This window comes from Dunckerocampus dactyliophorus, chromosome 7 (assembly GCF_027744805.1).
Source record: "Dunckerocampus dactyliophorus isolate RoL2022-P2 chromosome 7, RoL_Ddac_1.1, whole genome shotgun sequence".
Classification (NCBI taxonomy): domain Eukaryota; kingdom Metazoa; phylum Chordata; class Actinopteri; order Syngnathiformes; family Syngnathidae; genus Dunckerocampus; species Dunckerocampus dactyliophorus.
This window is the reverse complement of record NC_072825.1, coordinates 28,559,086-28,575,120: the sequence shown is the minus strand read 5'-3', so window position 1 is coordinate 28,575,120 and position 16,035 is coordinate 28,559,086. Positions and strand designations below refer to the sequence as shown.

At 40.4% G+C, this 16,035-nt stretch overlaps 1 protein-coding gene across 1 annotated transcript in view; it reads left to right on the top strand.

Annotated features, from left to right (window-relative positions):
• The window catches only part of ephb6 (eph receptor B6), a 95,750-nt gene that overhangs the window by 24,929 nt on the left and 54,786 nt on the right, over positions 1-16,035 (top strand). The window contains exon 2 of the mRNA XM_054780849.1: positions 4,103-4,167. Coding sequence (XP_054636824.1) covers positions 4,103-4,167 — 65 coding nt within the window. The remainder of the gene's footprint in view (positions 1-4,102; positions 4,168-16,035) is intronic.

Sequence of the window (16,035 nt, the reverse complement as noted above, 5' to 3'; positions counted from 1 at the left end):
TATTTGTCATCACACATACCTTAGTGTTAATGTCACAGTTCTGTTCATTGTACGCACAGTCAGGGAGGAAAAGGCCAAGTATACAACTTGTAACAGCTTTAATGATTTTTACAATGAAATATCATTGAAATATAATAGAAATATCTATTCTCAATCCTTTCTTTCTTTCTTTCTTTCTTTCTTTCTTTTTTTTCTTCCAGCTTTAGTTGCTTGCAGCGAATCAATCTGCATGGTTCCATTTGGATTGTTTTTGTACAACGTTTGCCTTCCTGACACAACCCTCCCATTTTTATCTGAACTTGCGACCAGTGAGTTTACCATTACAGAGCAAATACAATTCAAATGCAAAAATAGTTAATAAAATAAATATGACATAATATATAGTAGGGGTGTCACGAGACACTCAGTTCACGAGATGAGACGATGCACGAGATTGGGTCAATGAGAATGAGATGAGATGTTTACTTTACTTTGAAGAAAAGTACAATGAAAAATAGCAAAAGATATGACGATATATTGCAATCTGCTAAATTAATTTCGACTGCATCACACTCGTCTGCACTCTGTGTATGCGCCACCCACCGAAACAAAGACACTGAATGACTGACAAAAGGGCTCACTTTGTTCATGCCGAGGTGCCAAGGTGCTGAAATGAATGCACAGAGTGAACTCTCTTCCTGCCTGTTTGGAGGCGACAGACGAGGAAAACAGACACGCATGCACATGGCAATATATTGTGGCTGGAAAAATGATCCAGCTCATATTTATTGTGTGATTAATTAATTACTTTATTATCGTTCCAGGCCTTGTGCCCACAAGACAGTTTTTTTATGAACGAGAAAGCTTGTCAGGTTTTAATCTCGCGGGACGTTGTGACACAAGGTTTTGTGCCACCCCTAATTTATACATTTTCTAAGGAATGTGCAGTGATGCTGAGAAGTGTAACAGTAAGAGTTTGAACAGCGAAAATTGTGTTTTTTTTCTAAATGAAAGTTCCTCATTGCCTGAAGTGCAGCATTAGTGTGTAGGCCTGTTCCCCATTTTTACTCAACAACGCTGGCTAGACCGGTCACGATAATCAATAAATCAATTAACCACATGATAAATAAAAAACAACTGGATCATTTTGCATGTGCGTGCATGTTTGTTTTCCACCTTTTTTTCTACCAAACAGGCTCGATGACAAGGGGATTCACTCTGTGCATCGGTCTCAACACCTGGGTACGTGAATGAATGGAGTGAGTGAACACCGCTGTCAGTCATTCAGCCTCTTTGTTCCAGTGGGGAGAGGAGGTGTGCTAGCTGTGTGTGTCGTGTGCTACACGATGGGATACTTTCTTGGTGCCTGCTGTGCATAAAACGCGATATGATGTCAATGTCAGCCCATTCGTGCATCGTCATTTTGTGACATTAAAAGGTTTTGTGACATAGACAATGAAATAAATAATACAAAATGGTGGAAGTTACGTTTGAGCAGCAGTGATTCCGGAAGTATAACACCTCACGCATTTTGCTCCATTCAAAACATGCACTTTGACCAAACTCCCACAAAACCTTACACCTCATTAATGAACAGCATATTCACACACAATGTTGCTAAAAGTCAATCAAGGAAGCGTATATGCAAATGAGCTGACATCTGCATTGGCACACAATGTCATCTTATTTCCGGGTTACTTCTCCGTTTTTTTGGTCAATATTCAGACAATAACAAAAGTGACACTGATTCAAAATCGAAATATGGCGCAGTGTCCGTGATGTGCGTTATGTTTCATTTTTTTACTGGTCTATTTTATTTTCTCAATACACTTTGGGGAACTATTGTTTAATATGATGTTTCCATGTGCTTTTAATTTATTTTATTTGAAATCTCTTAACATTAAATGCTATTGAGAAATTAAAGTTTATTGCTTTTGATACGGTGTATATTATCATTATATTCATAAAAAAATGGTCTCAAAATAATGTTAACAGCAATATCGTTTATTGACAATAATTTCTAGGACAATTACTGTTCAGCATGACATCATACAAATGCCTCCTCAAAAAAATCTGACCTCACAAATCTCTCGGCGTCTTTTGCCGTGTCCCTGCGCACTGTCGCTTCTCCATTTATGTGTATGTGATCCTCGCATCTTCTTCCGCTGTGGAACACACGTAAACAAGATGGCTGCAGCGCTCCGTTAAGGATGAAGATGCGAGCGTCTTCATCACATACATCCGAATGGAGAGGCGGCAGTGCGCAGGGACACAGTGGGAGGCAAATACAACGCCGAGTGATTTGTGAGGTCTGATTTTTTTTTTTTTGAAGAGGCACTTTTATGATGCAAAATGTAGTCTTTTCAACACACAATGTTTTGAGAAGCTAAATGACCCAGCAACTAAGCAAAACTATGTTCCGCATCTTGGAAATCCGACCAGAACTGGACTCGCGGGACCAAATGGGGAGTAAGTCACTGTTGATATCGTCCACAGCTGATGTGGATGTCATACAACTTCATGTAAAAAAATCTGTAATATCCCTTTAAATATGCATATGTTTTTGACTAATAATAGGCCTTATTGAAGCACAAAACACTATTATTTATTTATTAATTAATATATGTTGGAAAAAAAAGTGATAGAGTGAAGGTGGTTTTCTTTGAGGTTGCCAGCATGACAGGACAATAATCCAGGGTAAAAAAAGTAGTACGGTCAGATTTGGATCAAATGTCACATGAGCACTGAGCGACCTTACGTACCCTTTTAGGTGCCCCGCGTGCAGTGCAGGGATTGGAACATACCAATATAAGGCGCCAGTCAGCTGTGGTTGCATTTTCTTTCTTGCATTTTCCTTGGGACAAAATAGGCAGGACAGCTGATGAATGTGTTTTTATGCATTTTTTTTTTAACTCCACTTTTACACCAGTGTGGGGTACATTTTTAAAAATACAGTTGTACCTCGCATAACGTAAACCTCCTTTTACATAAATTCCACTGAACGTAAAGAATTTATGTACATTTTTCGCATCGTATTACGTAAGGAATTCCATATAACGTAAAGCGTCAAGTCCGTGCAAGCGACAGAGAGACTAACAGAGTACACTTGGTGACGCCTTCTGACGCTTCACGCTCTCATTGGCTGATTATCAGGGCACTGCCTACGCTCTCATCTCATTGGCTGATGATCGGGGCAACGCCTATGCTCTTATCTCATTGGCTGACTTATCCAGTGCGTCCAAGTTTGTGTGTGAGCTCCCTTCCTCATCGTAGTCGCCCTTAAACTAGTTTGAACGCATTGAAATCTCTTCTTAATTTCTTCACTTATGTTTGTGTTAGAATGACCGTAGTCATGGGCCCTAAACCAAGTGTAAGGGATAAGAAAAAAGGGAAAAGTTGTCAATCGAAACGAAGCAGGAAGTTATCCACAAATTCTGACGCTTCATGCTCTCATTGGCTGATTATTGGAGCACTGCCTACGCTCTCATCTCATTGGCTGATGATCGGGGCACCGCCTACGTTCTCATCTCATTGGCTGACGTATCCAGCGCTTCCGTGTTTGTGTGTGATAGACAAGATCTATCTTGAAGTCAAGCTCCCTTTGTCTTCATAGTCGCCCTTAAACTAACTTAAACAATTAAGTTACAAATTAAAATTTTGCACACAGCATTATCGTGTAGTGCGTGTGCGTTTGTCTGTGAGACCAGCTGACTCTTACTCTTCAAAATATTCAAAGTCCACCAAATGGTGGACTTTGAATATTTTGAAGGACCAAAATGGGTGAGTTTGGGAAGATCTTGGAACGGATTAGGCTATTTACATGTATTTTACGCTTCGTATAACATAAAATCACTATAACATAAAGGTTCTCGGAACGGATTATTTACGTTGTAGGGGCGTCTACTGTATCCATGTTTGTTTGTTCTTGCTTGAAAAGTCTACATACAGTCTGACAGTCTGTGAGGCCGTAAATGTGTTCTGACTGCTGATTGGATGAGCAAGGAGAAGGGAGGGGTTGTCTCTGTGATGAAGATTTGTTTTAGAGTGGTTGTTTGTTTTAATAAAAAGATTGTTGATGGAATAAAAAAAAAACAACCTCTGCTTCTGTTTGTTTACCTGACAGTGATGCTGCTGGACACGACAGAGTCGACCTCAGAACTGGGCTGGACCACGTACCCGGACACAGGGGTAAGACATTTGTCATTATTTGGAGGGGGAAAATCTGACACCACAACCTGATCTAACATCTAAAACTGTATGTATGGCCTCCACGTAGGCCTCTCACCATAACAAATTTTGCTGGACGATAATTGTATTTTATTTGTTTCTCGTAATGTCGCATTTTATGTTTCTCATAATATTATGACTTTTTTCTTTAATATTTCAACTCTAGGCTACTAAAATGACATTATTTTTTTTCATAATGTTTATTCTCATAAAATTTCAATTTTTTGTTCCTGTTAGAATGCAATTTTTTTTCTCGTAATATTTTGACTTTATTCTCAAAAATTACAGTTTTTTTCCCATTTCTGCTGTCGTTATTTATTTTTTCCATCCATCCATTTCCTATGCCTCATTAGGGTCGCGGGGATAGCTGACTTTGGGCGACAGGCGGGGTACACCCTGGACTGGTGGCCAGCCAATGGCAGGGCACATATAGACAAACAACCATTCACACTCACATTCATACCTATGGACAATTTAGAGTCAACAATTAACCTAACATGCATGCTTTTGGAATGTGGGAGGAAACCGGAGTACCCGGAGAAAACCCACACACACACGGGGAGAACATGCAAACTCCACACAGAAATGCCCAAGGCGGCCCGTTATTTATTTATTTATTTATTTATTTCCAAATATTTCATCTTTCTTTTTGTATGTTTTCTTCTTGTAATTATTAATTTAAACCCATAATATTTAGACTTTATTCTTGTAATATTATGATGTTTTCCACAACCTAAAATTCCAAAAAATACAACTTTATTAATTGTTTAGTTTAGTTCTTATAATATTACGACTTTTAAAAAATAGTCTTTTTTTCTTTAATATTTCAACTTTATGCCACTAAAACTACCTTTTTTATCCTTATAATATTACAACATTATTCTTGTAAAATTATGACTGTTTTTGGTAGAGTGCAACTTTTTAAAAAAGTATTTTGACTTTATTCTTGTAAAATTATTGCTTTTTCCCCATTTCCTGCTGATTTTTTTTCATTCAACTTTCTTCTTGTAAATTTTCTTCTCGTAATTCTGACTTTATTCCCATAATATTTGGACTTTATTGTTATAATAGTCTAATTTTTTTCACATCCTATTTTTCCAAAAATGGCAACTTTATTTGTAGTTTTGTTTGTTGCTCATTATATTGTGATTTAAAAAAAAACCAACTATTTTTTCTGTACGTCTGTGTAGGCTCTCAGTCGTACAGGAGTTGTCCATCGAGGGAAAGGCTTCTTGAGACATCATCTGTACTTCTGTGAAGAAGGTGTCGGATGAGGAGCGAAACGTCCGACACCTTCTTCACAGAAGTACAGATGACGTCTCAAGAAGCCTTTCCCTCGATATTTTTTCTGTAATTTCTTGGTAATTTTTTTCCCTCAGAATATAACGTTGCTCTCATAAAAGTCTGACTTTTTTTTTCTTAATATAGTGACTTTATTCTTTTAAAATTCCTGCTGAGTTTTTTCTTTTTTTAGAAGTTTTTGTGTTAAATCAGGGGTGACCATTACGTCGATCGCGAGCTACCGGTAGATCGCCAAATTAGTTTGGGTCGATGGCGTAAACGTAACTTTGTTGTTGTCATATGACATCAGTCAGCTGACATTAAGCTCTCCTCCTGATTCGCGCTCGCTCCCCCGCAGCGTTTCAAGCCACACAGGAAGATGCAACTTTCATCTTTATGATTGTGATTATGGACAAACTAACTCTGCGGTAAGATGTCTATATCTATAACTAAAGTTATCTGTTCACTTGTAGCGGCTAGCTACGTAGGAAAAAAGTGTATTGTTTACTGGCTTTGCTTGGCGTCATGAACTCTCCTGCAGAAATCAGTGTTTTCTACACGTTGGCTTCTTAAACTTTTATTTCATGATGAAATTAAAAATGTTTCATTAGTGAAACCTTTTCAATATGTTGCCCTGACTTCGGCTGCATTGACTTTTGCATCATCATTTTAAATTCTTGTATATGGCTAATGTTTGATAGCAAATGCTAACTGGATGTAATACATGAACTGTGTGCCCTATGAACGTTACATACTGTAGCTAATGTGACTGACATATTAGCAGTACTCAGGTTATGTACACAACTATTTAGCAGTTATGTAATTATCTTCATTTCCATATTGAAGTGATTTATCATAGCAACTACTTTGATTACCTGTAAACTTTGAAAATGTGAATGTGAAATACTAATCATTCATATTTACAATAGAATTTCAGAGTTTACTGGTTACATTTTGTGTATGTTATATGTTTTATCGAAAGAGGTAGATCATTTTGACTTGTACTTGCATGCTGAGAAAGTGTGTGCACTCCTGATATACATGTATAACCTACATAAATACATACTCATATTTGATTAAAATAAATATAGTAAATATATATACTTTCTATATTTATAGTAGTGGGTAGATCTTTGGGACTTGGTCATTTTAAAAGTAGCTCGCAGGCTAAAAAAGTCTGAGCACCCCTGTGTTAAATTATAGAATTATAGCCGCACTTTGAACACTTTCAACTTTTCACCCTTCCAAGACATCCAAATTAGAAACATTTAATTACAATTCATATTTAAATTTTTTATTCATTTTTATAACTATTTATATTTATTTAATTAGAAACTCATATTCAACAAATGTTTTTTTTTCTTGAATATTTTAACTTTATGGTACTAAAATTACGTTATTTATCGTCATAATGTCACAACATTATTTTTGTAAAATTCAGACTTTTTCTTTTGGTATGTTCCAACTTTTTTCTCTTAATATTTTGACTTTATTATTGTAAAATTACTGGTGATTTTTCCATTTTTGTGGTTGTATAATTAAATTTTTTGCATGTGCTGCGGGCCAATTAACAAACAGCCTCAGGCCGCAAATAGCCCTTGCTATAGTAAGTAAACTTGGATATACTTCAGAGTAGACAGTGTGCAGCTTGTATAGCCGTATCGATTCACTATGCACTGCATGGCTCAATCTGCTGCATACTGCTATACAAGCTGTACACTGACTACTCTGAAGTATATCCAATGATGTGTTCATGCAAATATGTTGGTCATATTCTAAATAAGCAGACTTTGTGGCACATTATAAGCCCAGTCGTGCATGCGTACTTGAAGTGACTTTATGATTACCAGCTGCATCTTTACTGGAAAGATCATTAAAAAAAGACCCAAATGGTATAGATACTGTTTACCTTTGGTTTCCCCCCCATCCCCACATTGCTTTCCATAATAAAATGCAGTTTATCTAAGATGATTAGAGGTTGCTCATATTTGTGTTTATCTCGGCTGTATTTCCATACATCACCTTTAAGTCCACCATTAGGGGCCTAAAGTCTCCCTGACGTGTTATTGACATGTGACTTCATCCATGATAAGATTGCAGTGATTGAAGCATAGATCTTTCTTTAGCTGCTTTTGTGTGTGTGTGTGTGCTGGTTGCGTGACTGTGCCAGGGTCAAATCCTGGGTCAGTTAAGTTCATTCATCTGTGAGTGATTGTTACTGATTGCTAATATGGCTTCTAATTACACTCATACACATCGTATGCGCTGTCCTCATTAACTTAAAGCAAGGGTGTCCAAAGCGTGGCCAGGGTGCTCTTTGCAGTCCGCGGCTCTTTTTTTAATGGCCCGCAGCACATTCTAAAAATTAAATTCACAATAAAACTTTAGGCTGATGATGTATTACTCTTCCTAGATAATTCACATTCTTCACTTCACGAATCTATCTCACTCATTAACAATTATAGCACCTTCTCAGATTACTCCATTAACTGGTCTAAATCCACAGTACTGCCCATTAATTTTGGTTTCCAGAGCACCCCCTCTATACCACTGTGTTCAGGGAACATTAAGTATTTGGGTATTAACATTTCCTCCAACCTGTCAGACCTGATCCGCTTGAATTATACTCCACTATTGAAGTCAATAGAGGATGATCTTGCACGTTGGAGAACCTTGCCCATCGCACTTACAGGCAGAGTATCCACCGTGAAAATGATGATCTTACCAAAGGTTAATTATCTGTTTTCCATGATCCCCACCAAACCATCTATAATTTGGTTCAAGTCATTAGATTCATATATAAATACATTTCTTTGGAAAAATAAGCCAGCACGAATAAGTCTCAAAACGTTACAAAAATCTAAAGAATATGGGGTCTTAGAACTCCCAAACTTCTCCAACTACTTCCTTGCAAACAGGCTACAGTATATCTTAAAATGGATCAAACCTAACCCATTGGATTATTTATGGCTAGACATAGAACAATCACATAGCCATGAAATCCCAATTTGTAACCTGCCCTTCATTAGCCAAATCCTCCGGAAAAATAATTGTTTTAAAAGTATAAATATAAGCACCGCTCTGACAGCTTGGTGGGAATTTCTAAAAATAACAAAATTCTCGCTCACTCCTTGCCAATACACTCCCGTCTGGAATAATCCTGACATCTTGCTTAAAAAGAAACCATTACATTTCCCAACATGGCACGAAAAAGGAATAAATTGTATGAAAAATATAATTATAGGAAACAACTTTATCTCATTTAACGACCTTGTTACACAGTATGGAATAAATCTTAACAAATTTCTTGAATACATACAGTACAAATTAAATCTATAATTAGAGCAAGTTTCAGGAATATATCATGGGAAAGCAATCCCACCATTGACCATTTTTTAAAACATTATCTAAATTATATGTCCTACTTTCAAAAAATGACAACACAATCGGCGTTCCTATCTCCAAATGGAACTCAGATTTATCTACAAGCTGTGACCCTGAATTCTGGAAGCAAATATGTCTCAATGCTTCCCGGTTAATCAAAATCCCAACCTACAGCGGGTTCAGTTTAAAATCCTTCATAGAGTACACTACACTACACTACACTACACTACACAACACAGGACATAGAATGTTTAGAATGGGCTTAACTGACTCTAACATCTGTACACACGGCTCAGACCATAGAATAGATGACTAATTACAGTCCATGTGGACCTGTGCTCCCATTAAAAATTTTTGGCACGGAGTGTGTGAGGACCTATCTTTGGCACTTGGGTTCTCCATTCCTACTTCCCCTTTACTATGCCTGCTGGACGATCTCTCCACAATCGATGTAGAAACAAACACAGCTTCTCATCACTGCATTAAGCATCGCCAAGAAAACCATTCTCATCAATTGGAAATCAAGGAAGAAACTGAACATAGCTCTTTACAAAAATCTTGTGTTAGATCATATAACTATTGAGAGAATATCTGCTGAATCTAAAGAACAAATGTCAGAATTTCAGTCTATATGGGCACCAATAATTCATTCCCTGACCTGACTCTTGAGAGGCTGAGGGCGTCTGGCTCTGCCCCTGAGAGTCTCGCTCATCTGGCTTGGGGTGTGGTCCCGGTCGCGGGCGGGGGCGGGCTTGGTGTGCCAGGTCTTCTTTGCTGGGCTGCCTGCCTGGGGGGGCTGGTGGGTGGGGGTGGGGAGGGGTCCGGGTCCGGGTCGGGTGATGGGGCGGGGTCGGGTTGGCCGTCCAGGGGACGGCGTTGGTCGACCTCCGGGGTGGTGGATGGGCGGGGTGCTACATCCCCAGTACAGCCCCTGCGGAGCTATCTCCCCTGGGTGGGAGGGTGGGTTGGGGTGCTTTTTTTAAAATTAATTTATTACTTATTTTATTTTATTTTACTGATTTATGTGTGTGTTGTATGTGTGACAGGTGGGAGCTGCTTGTTGTCCTCCGAGCGCCTGTGGCTGTCCCCCAGGTGACTGGGAGCGCGGAGGTGGGGGTCGCGGATGTGCGGTTTGGGCTTGGGGTGGCGTTTGTTTGGGCGTCGGGCGGGGGGTCGCTCCTCTCGTGGGCCCTGTCGTGCGGTGCTTGCTTCTCTGTCCCTCCTTGGCGCCTCTGGCTTGCGTGCTTCGTGGGTGTGGCCGTGCTCCGCTCTATGTGGGGTCCGGTTCTCTTGTGGTCGCCGTAATGTTGCTCTCTTGCCAGCCGTGGTGGCCGGCCTGTTGTGGTGGCGGTGGGGTCTGCCTTGGGGCGTGTGGCTGGTCCTGGTGTTTGGCGGTTTGGGGGTGGCGCTGTGGACGCTACCTCCGGTGGGGCTCTGGTGTTGGGGGGCACTGGGGGTATTGCCTCTGGGGGGTTGGGTGGGCCGGACTGGGCATCCTGGCGGGCCGGGTAGGGCCTGCGGTGTGTCCTGCGGCCTGTGGCTCGCCCGAGCCTGGGCTGTGGTGGGTGGCCAGTCGGTCCTTGGTCCCCCCCCCCGCTCGGTTTGGGCGGCGTTTCGGTGGGCATGTGGGGCCCCCGTCCTTCCTGTTCCACTGCACCACCTCACATACATATAGGACTTTGGGGGGTGCCCTACGGTCGGGCGTGGTTGGGGAGGGGAGTTGCCTTGCAGGGGCTCCTTTGCCCCTGCCATGCCACTGACCTGATGCCCCCCAATTTTAATCGCACAGTAGACACTTAGGGTTTGGGGGGGCTGGTCGGTGAGGGGCCCACCCTCATCCACATACACCCCTATCATATACATGCACACAGATACACCCCACAGGGACACAGAGACCAGCTCTTCATAGCTGTCCTCTTTTATTTTATTTTATTTATTTATTTTTTAAATTGCATAATAGACACAATCACACCTTATCACATACATGGGTTCCCGCCCGTTCCGTGGCCCGTTCTGGGGTGTGGCCGTGGACCTGTCAGCTGGCTGTCGCGGCACGGTGGCTCGCCCGGGATGCCTTTGTCTGGTTCGCCTGCCTTTCCCTGGGGTGGCCCGTTGGGGCCTGTTGATGCTGGGGCTTGCGCCGGGGGGGCGGCTTGCGGTGCTTCCCCTGGACTAACACGTGCTGCGGGCGCCTCTGCGCTCTTGGGGCGGATTCGGCAGTCTCCGGGGGGCGGTGCCGGTGCTGCGGGTGGCCCGCGTGCTGCCGCCGGGGCTTGCAGTTGCTGCGCTGCGGTGGCTGCTGGGGCGCCGGGCCGTCTGGTGGGTTGGGGCTTGGTCATGCTTGCGGGTACTGTGGGCATGGGTTGTGGGGGGGGGTGCCCTGGGGCCGGGCCTGCTGGGGGGGGTCGTGCTCTGCCGGGCGCTTGAGCGTTTGTTCGCCGGCGCCCTGTCTTTGGCTAGGATTACCTCTCTGTGGCCCCTTGCTGGTCTTCCCGGGGGGAGGGCTCTCTGCACTGGCTCTTTGGGCGCTATTTTGTGCTGCCTGCTCCTGTGGGCCTGGTGGCCTTCTGGCGGCGGGGACTCTGCCTGGCTATTTGGGAGCTCTCTGGGAGGTGGGGGGCGGCCCCCTTCCTTTCATGCATTCTCAGTGACAATTACACGCCCACACATTCTTGCACCTTTATATATATGAAGACTTCCCCACATACAGAGATACCTGTACACGCGTACATATGCACACTCGCAGTACGTACGTACTTCCCCACATTACTCACTGAGTTAACCAGGGTGTTATTATGTTGTTGGTTTTATTACAGCGACGGTGATATCAGCAGTATGACTATAGTTTTTTTTTACAATGATGTGCATTACGGTTATTGTCATTCTGTTCACTATCATAGATAATCATTTCATTACTACAATTATGTGTGACTGTTTCAATGCAGTATTGTCATTGTGATCACTATCATAGTTCATCATTTCATGACTACTATTATGTGTGACTGTTTCAATGCAGTATTATCATTGTGATCACTATCATAGTTCATCATTTCATGACTACTATTATGTGTAGGCTGGACAGGACGAGGGGGAAAAAAATAAAAAATCACCAAAAAACTTTGAAAAAGGAAAAAATCAGTATTCATTTTACGAGAACGTTATAATGTTGTGGGAATAAAGTCTTAATTACAAGAAAATGTACAAGAAGAAAGTTGAAATAGTTTGAAAATTTAAAAAGGCCCAGCAGAAATGGAAGAAACAGCTTTAATTTTATGAGAATAAAGGCAAAATACTAAGAGGAAAAAGTTGTAATCTGGCAAGAAAAAATCAGAGTTTTATGAGAGTAACGTTGTAGTATTATGAGGAAAAATAATTTCATTTTAGTAGCATAAAGTTTAAATATTAGAGAAAAAAGACAAAAAGTCATAATATTATGACAAACAAACAAAACAAAATAAAGTTGTAGTTTTTGGAAAATTAGGTTGGCAAAAAAATGCTAATATTATGGGAATAAAGTTAGAATTACGAGAAGAAAATGAAAGTTTAAATAGTTGAAAAATAAAATAAAAATGAAATTAAAAAAACCCAGCAGAAATGGAAAAAACTGGTGCAATTTTACAAGAATTATGTCAAACTATTAAGAGAAAAAGTTGTGATGTAACTACAAAAAGTAATAATTTATATATAAAAAGTATAACATAATATGAGGAAAAATAATGTAATTTTAGTAGCATAATGTTGAAATATTACAGAAAAAATGAGAAGCAACCAAAACAAAATAAAGTTTTAATTTAAAAAAAATTAGGCTGGGGAAAAAGTTCTAGTTGCTTATAATAGGGACCGCACTAACGCTACTAAACATGTTGAAACAGTGCAGAAAAACCTTGGAAAAAACTCCGTTATGGAGCGTGAATGGAAGCTAGCGGGGTTCGCTTAGTTTAGCTAATGCAGCTGTGTGTGTGTGTGTGTGTGTGTGTGTGTGTGTGTGTGCGCGGGACTGAGACTAGATGAGTATATTTTCACTGTGTTGTGTTTTACTGCTTTAATGTAAGAACCATTTTACAATGCCCACTGACGAAGTGCAGGTTCTGAGTGAAAAAAGACGAGAGGCACGTTTATTCTTGCACCCAGCGCGTATGAACTGTCAATTGCCATTCCCAAAAGTTAGCCAAGCTACATCCATTTCTCAATTACTGGACAAAATGGGCCAAAGATGTATTGCATCAATAAATGTAAGGATTTTTGCATCTTATTTACAAACCCTAATAGCATACACTCTATGCTGGTAAAATAAGTGGAGGTAAAAAACTGAATTCTAAAAACTTAAAACGGCAAAAACTTAGGTATACCTTTTGAGTAGTAAGTTGCTGTGTGATGATTTTAGTGTTTTTTTTTTATAAGATAACATTGTGAGTCAGACTGCTATATTGAGTAATGACCTCCTGCAATTTCCAAAGGGTTGACAAGCTCATTGTGAGTTTTTTCATAGTTCATGATTGGCTGTCAAATAAAGAGCTGCCTGGTCTTCGCTGATTCGTGCGAGCCACAATATGCCATTTTATGATGTGGACATGTGCGGCTTATCGTATAGTGGGACTTTTATATGTACAAACCTGTTTTTTCCTTTAGTGGGTGCGGCTTAAACACCGGCGCATTGTTTCATTTTGCGTTGGACCTTCTGGAAGGAATGAATGAGGCTAACCAAGCTTCCACTGTTTATGATGAATATAAGAGAATGATTTGATAAGAATGAGGAGAAGTGGTATAGAAAATGGATGGATGGGAGAATAAATACAGTCATAAAAAAATTCAAGTGTGTGCGTGATGATGAGAAGAGCTTGTGAGATGGAGATATGCTTATTTGACCCGAGGCACCACGCACACAAGATTGTGGGGGGTTGTAGAGAAAGATAAGTTATGTGTGTGTGTGTGTGTGTGTTCTTTTTTTTTCCAATTCAACTCTTCCCGGACTTTTCTCTCTCCGTGCCATCTTTTCCTTGGCTGCAGGGCACATGGATGTCTTCCCTCCTCCCCCTCTTTCCTTCTTTGGCTTGACACCGTCCGACACAAGCACTCTAAACTGTACACTGAGGCCCATCTGGTTCTACATGATATTTCCTCCATGTGTGCTCATATGTCTTGTAATGTGTGTGTGGATGCGTGTGTCCTCATTTGGGTCTCAGGCGCTTCCCCTCCCTGTCCTTTGTCACTGGAAGGGATTATAAAGCTCGCCAGCATTTCACTTCTAATCAAATCACAAATATGAGTCGTCCCTGGGTTTTTTTGTTGTTTTTTTTAAACACACAATCATCTGCCCCTCCCCCTACTACTTGGAACGCAGGGTTAGAGAGGGTGTGGGGTCAGAAATATACAAATGAAAGTGAAGTTGTTGTTTTTTCCCCACAAAGGCAAAACGGCACGCAACAGCACTTAATTGGGTACACCTGCACAACAAAAGTGTGTAGAAATGTATCAAACAACCATATTTTACCAATTTTTTAGTATTCAGAAATGAATGAAAATAGACTGAAAATCATACGTGTACATTTAGTTAGTCAGTGGCTGATGCAGAAGCTACAACCTCCAAGCTAGACATAATGAATGTTCTGATGAAACAACACTGCGCTCTCTGATGTAGCACACAGGTATCATATCATTATACAGTAGTTGCACATTACTTACAGGCAGAATCGTATCAGAAAGTATTCCGTAACAGAAAGCATCTGGTATGATCCATTCAGCTTGTGTGCCTAACAGTGTCACAACATGCTCAACTCAATGAATTATTTCGACCACTTGATTTTGACAAAAAAACAAAAACAAAAACAACACACACATCCACCACCCCACGTAAACTTAAAGGACAACTGCACTTTTTTTACATTTTGGCCATCATCCACAATCCTTATGTAAGACCCATGTCTTTCTCTTTTCTGTGTGTTCTAAAGATATAAAAACAGAGTGCTCATTAAAGAGACAGCTCATTACTGCACGTAATGGAAACCCTTACTTGGCCTATAAAGCCTTCTGAAAAAGACTCCAAAAAGCACCACCAACACTCCATTTACATAATGTGACGTCCATATAACCAAGCTACAGCGACATTGTTATTATTAGGGATGCCCGATATTGGCTTTTTTGCTGAAAACCGGTATGCCGATATTGTCCAACTCTGTTTCTGATTCCGATATCAACCAATACCAATACCAATACCGATACTGATATGTGTAACATCACATATCTTTTTCTAGAGTAAAATTTTTGTAAAGTAACAATACTCTTAAATGAATACATGTTACAGTATGGCTGGTGCTGTCAGAAGCTTGACCCCCAGTGTGCAGAGACGAGGCAATGGAGTGCAAAAATAAATGTTCTTTAATTGTTTAAAGCAGGAGCGAACAAAAGGCGACAGAGAAAAAGTTCTGTGATAAAAGTACAGGTAGTCCAGGTAAGTGGATAGTTTAGGTAACAGCACTGATTAGGCGACGAGGTGCATAGGAAGCACAGACAATGGCAATGAACCAGCGCCGCACGTACGACGGCTCTGGCCTTTTAACAGCCGCAAATGACAATTAGCCGCAGCTGTCCGGGCACCAGGCGTGAAGCGGCTGTCTCCGCCACCACGCAGGAAGTACAGCTCTCCAAAATAAAGGCGCAGGACAGGAAGAACTCGCTCCTGTCCTGCGAAACGTAAGAATACAGTCGTTTTGTTGCCTCCACCCATCTCTGAGTAGATAATTAATGTACAGTATTACAAATTTTATATAGGAATATATACAATACAATACATTTGTGTTTGTTGTACCTTTCTTGTACCTTGATGTTATTTTTAGTTAAAGGGGTATCATTTAAAATACATGAATTTGCTGATTATTACTTTGTTCTTAGCCATCTCAGAAGATCAAATACATTGTTTCTGGTGCCTAACTGTTTCCCAAGTATAACATAATCAATAATAAATATAAAATAATCTTTGTAAGGTTTTTTTTATAATATTATGACTTTATTCCCATAATATTTTGACTTTATTCCCATAATATTATAACTTTCCCCAACCTTTTTACAATATTTCATCTGCATGCTACTAAAATTACATTATTTTTCCTCACAGGATTACACGTTTATTCTCATATAATTGTGACTGTTTTTCTCATCAGAGTACAC